We start from the raw sequence: 10224 nt of genomic DNA, 5'->3' as shown, positions 1-10224 counted from the left end.
TGTCCCGTCATTCTCAGATAAAACGTTGATCCTGTTTCAGACGGCTCCATTTCTCTAGAGACGTTGCAGAGGCAGCATGTTATGAAAGGAAGATTATTGGACCAAAGCAGAGCAACACATGGTTCCAGGTTGAGGTCAGGATGGGGAACACCTCACCCAGGGTTTTGGTCTCACTCTGTAAGTAGATCACTTTATCTGTATGAATGATGCAGATTAGAAGAACATCGTCTTTGACATCTTGTCTGCTGTAATATCTACTTTATCTTCCATTGTATTTGTGTAGCTTTACTTAGTATAACCATTTGTTCTTGATGTGTTTGCTGCAACTTCAAACAGGTTATTTCAGTGACAAATTACTAACACAAACATTTCTGTGCAAACATTTTGAAAAGCTGTTTATTGTAAAATCTGACTTTAGCACAGAACTTTATATCCCATACAACTAATGTGGGAGAAATGAAAATATTATAGAACAAAGATGAAAAATGAAACATGATCTGATACAAGAAACTTAAATTATTCATTAAAAACTTTTATCAGTTTTTTACCAGTAGAGATGAGTGTGAAGTTTCCGTAGCCGTGCAGAACGTCTGCAGATGTTCTGTCTTCAGTCAGGATGTGAAGTTTATAAAATGAAGTTTTAACTCATCAGAAAAACAACAATAAACTAAAACATTTGATCTTATTCTTATCAGAACAAATAAAAACTCAATATATTTATAATAGTTGCATTTATTTAACAGGTAAACAGAGTCAAAGCTGAGAGTTTGGCAAATATTTTTGATTTAATTAATTTATTATTTATGCTGATGAACTTTCAACCTTTATTTCAGTGCTGAACACACTGCTCTGCTGTGGACAAACTCTCGGTAAATTCAACTTTTAATCTGTATTTTAATCATTTGTCCTCTCAGGAACAGAATTCAGTTTATATTTTATATCAGATATTATTCTGTATTTTTCAGTAAATTTTATCTTGATGTGTTTTTGTTATAAATCAAAAGACAAACTTGCTGAATGTTGGTTCTTTATAGATCCTGTGCTGACTGTTGAACCCAACTGGTTGAATTTTTATGATGGAGAGTTTGTTACATTTATCTGTGACATGAATGAAGGAAGAGACACTGACTGGATCTACAAGTTAATGAGGAATGGTCAAGAAATTTATCTCTATCAGTCAGATAAACGTTTCAGAGTTGGTCCTCTGTTTACTGGTTATAGTGGTGAATTTCATTGCTGTGGTAACTGGACGGGTTCATCTGACTCAAAGTGCAGTAAAAGTGTCACTATTACTGTCTCAGGTAAGACCTGAATATTTTAAAGAATTACAAAGTTTTATATCAGCCCTAAAAAACATGTATTTGCTAAATGTATTTTATTTCATTATTTCAAGTAGATTTTTTTGTTGATAAATTAGTGTCTGAAATATGAAACAAACATAATTACTGGGTTTAACTTTTTAAAATTTAAGTGAGCCACAAGTTTAAAAAAGAGCAATAAAACAAAGGAAATATTATTTACCTTAATGTGAATATATAGATTTGCTTATTTGTAAAGATAACCACATTATCTTTTCAGAAATGAGAATGAACTCTTTCATGTTATTTAATGAAACAATTTCAAACAAATTCTTTTTCTTTATTAATTTCTAATAAGTATCTATAATAAGCAAAGATGACAATAAAATGCATTTACAGCTTTTTCACATATTTTTTATCTGAAAGAAGCATCACTCTTTACAATAAGCTTTTAATTGCAGTATTTTATGACAAATCAAATAATATTTGATTTTCTAACATCAGATAAACCCACGGCCACATTGACAGCAGGTTCAACAACCATACCAGTAGGGGGCAGTGTGACACTGAGCTGCTCAGTGGAGCCCTCTGCTGGATGGAAGTACAGATGGTTCAGACGGACCTCAGATTCTTCTTTTGTTGAATTCAGCAGAAATAATGAAGAAAACAGAGAAATCACTGTGACACAAGGAGGAATCTATAAGTGTGATGGAAAGAGAGGAAATCCCTCATTCTACAGTCATTCAAGCCATGAGAACATCATTGAAATAATGTGTAAGTTTTTTCTTTAAGACTATTAGAAACTAGAACTATGACATTAAAAATTCTCCTGTGATTTCAGTTTTCTCTTCTTATCTGATGTAAACAGTTTCCAACAAGGTTTTTGTGACTCGACGACCAAACTGGCCTCAGATGTTCAGTGGTGAGTCGATCACTCTGACATGTGAGGTCCAGGGAGGAGAAACCACTGAGTGGACGTGTGAATGGAGGACATCTGGGTCAATAATACACAAGACAGACAGTAAAGACTGGACTTTCAATGTCTCTGAGTCCAGCAGTGGAAACTACATGTGTCAGTGTAGAAGCAGAGATGACTGGTATTCTTCAACACAGTGGAGTGAAACCATCACACTGTCTGTATCAAGTAAGTTGACACTTGTAAATGAAAATGTGGCTGATTTAGTCCATAGTTGAGTTGTCAGTATTAATGCTTAACTCCCACACACACATACAAACACACACACACTGATTCAAACTTTCTATTAGAAAAAGTTTCTATATCAGGTTTACGTTTGTAAAGTCTCACAATAATCAGAGGCTGGTTGTTAATCTGTATGGCTGAAACGATGAATAACTACCAGAATAATTCATATTAATGAAGTTCTACATTGTTGACATATTTTCAGTAATTTTCTGATCTACTCATTTATTTCAGTTAACGAGTCTGTAGCTTGTTCTGCTTGTACAAGTCTTGTTTGTTTTTTTTATTATAGAAAAATTAACCAATTTTAATTCATGTTATCTGCAGCTAAACCTGGAGCCAAACTATCAGCAGGTTCATCAACCATACCAGTAGGGGGCAGTGTGACACTGAGCTGCTCAGTGGAGCCCTCTGCTGGATGGAAGTACAGATGGTTCAGACGGACCTCAGATTCTTCTTTTGTTGAATTCAGCAGAAATAATGAAGAAAACAGAGAAATCACTGTGACACAAGGAGGAATCTATAAGTGTGATGGAGAGAGAGGAAATCCCTCATTATACAGTCATTCAAGCCTTGAGAACATCATTGAAATAATGTGTAAGTTTTTTCTTTAAGACTTTTAGAAACTAAAACTATGAAATAAAAAATTCTCATGTGATTTAATTTTTCTGCCCATATCTGATGTAAACAGTTTCCAACAAGGTTTTTGTGACTCGACAACCAAACTGGCCTCAGATGTTCAGTGGTGAGTCGATCACTCTGACATGTGAGGTCCAGGGAGGAGAAACCACTGAGTGGACGTGTGAATGGAGGAGATCTGGGTCAATAATACAGTGGACAGACAGTAAAGACTGGACTTTCAATGTCTCTGAGTCCAGCAGTGGAAACTACACATGTCAGTGTAGAAGCAGAGATGACTGGTATTCTTCAACACAGTGGAGTGAAACCATCAGACTGTCTGTATCAAGTAAGTTGACACTTGTAAATGAAAATGTGGCTGATTTAGTCCATAGTTGAGTTGTCAGTATTAATGCTTAATTCCCACACACACTGTGATGGAGACCATGGGTTCCATCCCATGTTGATTATTGATATTATGTTGTTTTCAGTTCAAATGTGTTTGTAGTAGTTTTTGTTTAGTTATATTGTGACATTTGGTGAACATTCTTTGTGGGGGGGAGACTGGCCATCTTTCCTGTTCGGAGAATGTGGGAGAGAGGGGGAAATGTCAGTTCGTTTTGATTTAGATTAGTTCAATTTGAGTTAATTGAGTATTTGCCTTTCTGGGTGTGTCTCAGCAAGGTGGATCAGAGAGGGAGACGAATGCTCCTGGAGCATACCAACTTCCATTAAGAGGGGGAATACTCTGATGATTTATATTTAGTTATATTTACTTTTGATTGACTTTAGATTAGTTTAATTTTAATAATTTGCATGCATGTAAATATTTGTTGGATCATTTGTTGTTAGGTTTGTGTAAGTAGTGTTTGTTTGTCTTTTCTTTTTGGATCACCCCTTTACCTGGTGTAAGTGTTGGAACTTGCCTCAGGTATAAATGTCAGCTTCTTTGTTTCACTAAGAGAGAGTGCTGGTGTAATGAAGATTTGGAGCTCCCAAATAAATCCACCTCAAAGACATTTGTTGCCTCACTTCCTTCTTGAAACGCAGAGCCTCTGCCGGTCAAAGTGACAAACATACAAACACACACACACTGATTCAAACTTTCTATTAGAAAAAGTTTCTATGTCAGATTTACTTTTGTGAAGTCTCACAATAATCAGAGGCTGGTTGTTAATCTGTATGGCTGAAACGATGAATAACTACCAGAATAATTCATATTAATGAAGTTCTACATTGTTGACATATTTTCAGTAATTTCCTGATCTACTCATTTATTTCAGTTAACGAGTCTGTAGCTTGTTCTGCTTGTACATGTCTTGTATGTTTTTTTTTAAATTATTGAAAAACTTAACCAATTTTAATTCATGTTAACAGGTGCTAAACCCAGAGCCAAACTGGCAGCAGGTTCATCAACCATACCAGTAGGGGGCAGTGTGACACTGAGCTGCTCAGTGGAGCCCTCTGCTGGATGGAAGTACAGATGGTTCAGACGGACCTCAGATTCTTCTTTTGTTGAATTCAGCAGAAATAATGAAGAAAACAGAGAAATCACTGTGACACAAGGAGGAATCTATAAGTGTGATGGAAAGAGAGGAAATCCCTCATTCTACAGTCATTCAAGCCTTGAGAACATCATTGAAATAATGTGTAAGTTTTTTCTTTAAGACTGTTAGAAACTGAAACTCTGAAATTAATATTTCTCATGTGATTTAATTTTTCTGCCCATATCTGATGTAAACAGTTTCCAACAAGGTTTTTGTGACTCGACAACCAAACTGGCCTCATATCTTCAGTGGTGAGTCGATCACTCTGACATGTGAGGTCCAGGGAGGAGAAACCACTGAGTGGACGTGTGACTGGAGGAGATCTGGGTCAATAATACACAAGACAGACAATAAAGACTGGACTTTCAATGTCTCTGAGTCCAGCAGTGGAAACTACATGTGTCAGTGTAGAAGCAGAGATGACTGGTATTCTTCAACACAGTGGAGTGAAACCATAACAGGTGATTTAATTGTTGTTTTTTTCTGAACAGATTGTAGAAAAAATGTTTTCCTCATATGTTGGATTATATGAAGTTTCTTCCTTGGACAGACTAGAATAAATCTGACTAGTTCTAATTTGAGTTATGAATTTTTATCTGCAGAAAAAAAGGAGCTGATTTTTATTGTTCACTTCCTTTAACAAGTTACAATAATAAAACCACAACTGTTATAATTTGTGCTGCTATGTGCACATTGTTCCCAAAGTTGTTCTTTATCTAAAGAATAAAACAGAAAACTTCTAGGAGTTAACAAGTTGAGTGTTGAACTATTTCAGTCAGATTTATTTTCTTTAAATATCTTTTTGTTTAGATTAAGCAGCTCATTGTTGTGATCCAAGTTTGTTTGACCTGGTCTGAACTGTGAGGATAGATCAGCAAAACTAAATGCAGCAGGATTCATTTAATAACATCAATATTCACTCAAGCTCATATTAGTTTCTTATGATATTATGATCTCTGATACAGTTACATCACTACTTCCTCAAAATAACAGTAGATAACTTTTTTTCAGCAAAATTAAAGTAAAACATGTTCTAACTGGCCACTGTGAGGATGTGGTTTTATTCTCTGTGTGTTAATTTAGTTCCCATCTCTCTGGCCATTATTGCTCCCAGCTGTCTCTATTGTTCCCTGATTACCTTCCCTGTGTATTTAATCTCATCTGTGTTTCCCTGTCGGGTCCTAGTCTAAAGTCTAAAGTCATGTGTCGTCTACCTTTCCCTCGTTCGAGTCCAGTTTGTATTCCAGTTGCTCCCAGTGTTTGAGCTCTTTGCCTTATTGCTCACCTGTGCTGCCTGGACTTTGTATTTTGTGATTTCTTCATTAAAACCATCATCATTTGCTCTACAACCTGGGTCCACCACGTCGTCCTCACCACTCAATAACCACAGTTTGTAACAGCCACATCAAAATGATCAAAAACGCCTGAAAAGGTTTAACCAAATTAAAGCTGCTGCTGTTCTTGAACCATTTGGAGTAAATGCAAAAGCTTGGTCTCTACATTAAGATTTCAAAATATTTATATTTATTTTTATTATTGCAGTCAAAAATCCTTCAACTGTAATTAATATGCAGATATTAAGTTTGTGACACAAACAAATAAGAAACTTTTTGCTTTGCCAAGATTTTTCATGTCTATTTCTATGTAACATTGAGTGTTGAATGTTTGGACTGGACAATGAAATGAAAATGTAGAATTAAGTATTCTGTTTGTGGATTTAAAAATTAATCAAAATGCAAAAAAATAATAATTTTTGGACATGTTCATGTGTGTGGGTGTTTTTCTATGTTCTCCAGATATTAAATGTGAAGTTTCATTTGAGAAATATCACATCTGGACAACAACTGGACAACGTCTGATATATAAACTTCAAATGACTGAAACTCCTCAGTGATTCAACATACAGTCATCACTGAGGCTCTAATGAAAGATAATAACCAGAGGAATGTCTTATAATTATAGACATATAAACACAATAAAATAGTAGTTACAATATTGTGCATTATGCAAATAAAAGTCAGTAAAATGACTTGCACCCTATTAAACCCACCAGGTGGGATAGATCTGTCCTCTGAGATGAACAGATGTTTGTTTTTTTCATTACATAGAATCACAATTTAACAATATCAAGTTAAAGCTGCAGTTTGTAATTTTAATAAACACATTAATAAAATGTTTCTGTTGCTGTTGAATAAAATGAGGACTAAATTAAATGTTTTATGATTTATTGTGTTTCCAGTAACTGTATCCAGTCCTGTCATCTCTTCATTTCCTGTGATGTTGATCGTTGGACCAGTTAGTGGAATCGTTCTCATTGTCCTCCTGCTCTTGTTGTGGCGCTGCAGACGGTCCAAAGGTCAGAACATTTTCTTCTCATTTTATTGCTTCTAACCTGAAATAATGTGTTATTGAATCACATGTATTAAAATATGACTTTTGAAATTCGGTTCAACATTTTAATTCTGTTGTTGATGATCTAAATGGCTTTTTTTTATCTTCTCCAGATTTGAGCTGCATCAGGTCAGAATGAAATATCTGTTCTTTCATCTTAGTCATAAACTCTTGATCTTTGTTTCATAGTTAAATTTTATCCACTTTAATATTTTTAGGTCATTTCAGTCTGAAAGCAGCAGCCAGAGGCCGACCACTAATCATGGAGTGAACCAGACTGAAAGTGATTACAGCTTTCTGCTGCATGGTTAGTCACAGAATAAACATCAGCATTAATTTGGACATAACATCACTTTGTTGTAACTTTTTTCTTCATCATAACACCGTATTATAAAATGTATAACAATATCAAAGTGTCTACTTTAAGAGTCATTCCTTCTGACAAACACAAAACAACAAAGTGAAACACCTGAATATTTTATTTGCTGAGCTTAATTTTTATGTCAGAATTAATCTACAGATATTATGGTTCTGCTGCTCAGTATGACAACATATAATTATATTATTACTATGAGTTTGATTAAGAAAAACAATTCAAAGTTGTAACAAACTCACAATTATCTCCATCAGGAATGAAATGATAAACATAATATCTAAGCATCTACAAAATAGATCTTATTATTTTACATAATTGCATTCAGATACAAGCTTTTCTTTGACATATTTTATATTTACTGTAGGCACCACGTCTGTGTATGAGACAATCCATAACCGTGGAGCCACTGGAAAAGGTAACGTATTTGTACTAAAACAACCAAGTTATTAAAGGTGACTGATTACATGTGAATCAGATCAATCCTCAGCTGTCAAATACTCAGAGAGTGATATTAAACTATTTAAAAATATGAGGAGAAACACTAATGTATGTTTTCTATGTATCCATGTTTCACTTTTACCAGAGAGACCTCCTGATCCAGAAGAAGGTTCTGTTTACGTTAATGTGAGACCAGATAATTACAGCTCAGCATGAAGGTCAGATAAACACCTGATTGATTAGATTGTTACTGATCATTTTTTCTTCAATCAGGAAAATTTGCTGCCACATTCAGCAGTTCTGATAAGATTTCTGTTGTTTAGTTGTGAATTCCTGATTTTATCTCATTTGTCTGTTTCTCTGTAACAGTACTTTATTATTCTGCCAAAGATAACATGCTGTTTGTTAATTATTAGTATATACATGTACAAATGTATAAACATGAATAAATTACTTGGTCTCTTCAACACAGTGACGTTATTCAAGTATTCATTAAATGATAGGTAGTGTTTCCTAATGGTCTTAATGGTTTTACTGCAGCACAAACAAATGAGAAAATGAACAATTTAACATTAATTCTAAATTAAATGTAATATTTTAAGAAATCACATTTTATATTCTAAAAGTTTGCTACACAGGGCTGCTGTGGATATTTTTGCAATTTTCAATATTGTCAAAAGTAATTATAATTAAACACATACATAAATAAATACCCTGTTCTACAAAAAACATTATTTATTCAAATGATTCATTCCCAAAAATACACGCTGTGTTCTGTCCGTGACTTGTGTTTACAGCTGGTGGCCAGCAGATGGTGACATTAAGTCATAGTTTTCCAAGTTATCGGTCCAGAAACTGGCCGTCAGTTCAATAATGTGACGCAGGAATAAAACTTGTGTGTCTTCAGGATTCTGCTGCTTCACATGAACCTGATCCATCCAGTGTGTTTGGGCTGTGGAGGAAACGGCAACAATGACAACCAGCTCCAATTATCACAGTGTGTTAATTTATTATTATTTGTTCAGGATTTGTTCTGTTTTTATAGATTGTCAAACCTGCATGCTGCTTTAAGAAATAATAGATAATAAAAACATTAAACAAAGCTAAGGGCTTTAATGAAAGGAGTTTTTGTTTTTTGCTCTTTCTAGGTTTTAAGTATCAGGAGGAAAATAAAAGAAACATCAATTCATTTTTTACAATATTGTTATTTTTAGAGAGTTGCGAAATTAAAACAGTGGAGTAGCAGTTGGAGATACAATACCTGATACAAAATCAATTAAAATGCAATTTTCAGTTATGCAAAGTAATATATTAACAAGAAAAAACAGAAAAGAAAAGTGTGTTTTACTTCATGTCCTGTTAACAACAGTGAACATTATTTATTTAATCTGTGAATCTTGGTGGGAAAAAACAAAAATCCCACCAGACTTCTTCTGTCAGTGACTTGTGCTTACAGATAGTGGCCAGCAGATGGTGCTATTAAGTAGTCATTTCTGTCAGAGTTCCAGAAAATGGCTGAATGTCCGGTGATCCATCCAGGAAGAAAACTTGTGTGTCTGCAGGATTCTGCTGCTTCACATGAACCTGATCCATCCAGTCTGATTGGCTGTGGTGGAAACGGCAGCAGAACATCTCACACATCCATCATCAAGCTCAACATCCTCATCCTCACTGAAAACACAGTTGCTGTCTGCAGCTGCAACAACCATGTTAGCTTAGCACAAACAACAATTCAGAGAGTCTTGAAACACATATTATTTCTTCTGAAACTAGAATAAATGGGACAATTTTTAGATTCAGTTGAATAAACAATTTAGATTAAAACACCAGGAAAGAAGTGCCAGACCTAAACTCTGAAACAATGGCCTGCAGTCTGGATTCAAAAGCCTGCCACAAGAGGGCAGTGCTGAGTCGTCATACCATTATAGAGAACTTCTGCTTCTTTGGTCAACACTTCTTGAGCAGGATGTCACTGAAGATGAAGCTCAGCACATTTGCAATTGTATTTATAGAGTTTCTGCAGGACACTCTGTAATGTTTCCTCATCTCTTGGTGGAAGATCTGGACTAAAGTGAAATATTTAGTATAGAAAACTGCAAATTAAGTAACATCAGAAAACCAAATGCTTTTCCATGACCTCACAGCCAACACCCGTGCTGGGTTAGCAGAGCTGCTAACGGCTTCTTTGCGCTGAGCTAAGAAATTAATATATGACCAGTGTTGTATAAAGTACTGACATCTCAGAGTCAAGTAAAAGTATAGGTACCTCTCCAAAATACGACTTTGGTAAAAGTCCAAGTCACTGACTGAAATGTTACTTGAGTTAAAGTCTTAAAGTATCTGAAACTTCTTGTA

At 34.9% G+C, this 10224-nt stretch overlaps 1 protein-coding gene and 1 long non-coding RNA gene across 2 annotated transcripts; both read left to right on the top strand.

Moving 5' to 3' along the window:
* LOC111610875 lies at nucleotides 1-1250 on the top strand. The gene is made up of 3 exons (XR_002753804.1): nucleotides 1-177; nucleotides 834-869; nucleotides 1035-1250. It is a non-coding gene; the product is annotated as an uncharacterized LOC111610875 (long non-coding RNA).
* Nucleotides 1251-1853: 603 nt separating this feature from the next.
* On the top strand, nucleotides 1854-8257 carry LOC111610886 (leukocyte immunoglobulin-like receptor subfamily B member 3A). Its single transcript, XM_023345946.1, has 11 exons — nucleotides 1854-2072; nucleotides 2167-2442; nucleotides 2827-3096; nucleotides 3191-3466; nucleotides 4495-4767; nucleotides 4862-5125; nucleotides 6904-7020; nucleotides 7169-7184; nucleotides 7274-7362; nucleotides 7796-7846; nucleotides 8015-8257. Exons 1-11 carry the CDS (start codon nucleotides 2069-2071, stop codon nucleotides 8083-8085), a joined length of 1707 nt encoding a protein of 568 aa, XP_023201714.1. The 5' UTR covers nucleotides 1854-2068; the 3' UTR covers nucleotides 8086-8257.
* Nucleotides 8258-10224: the final 1967 nt, after the last annotated feature.

Source organism: Xiphophorus maculatus, chromosome 14, assembly GCF_002775205.1.
Source record: "Xiphophorus maculatus strain JP 163 A chromosome 14, X_maculatus-5.0-male, whole genome shotgun sequence".
NCBI classification, from domain to species: domain Eukaryota; kingdom Metazoa; phylum Chordata; class Actinopteri; order Cyprinodontiformes; family Poeciliidae; genus Xiphophorus; species Xiphophorus maculatus.
The sequence above is the reverse complement of the archived record's forward strand: the minus strand, read 5'-3'. Positions and strand labels throughout refer to the sequence as shown.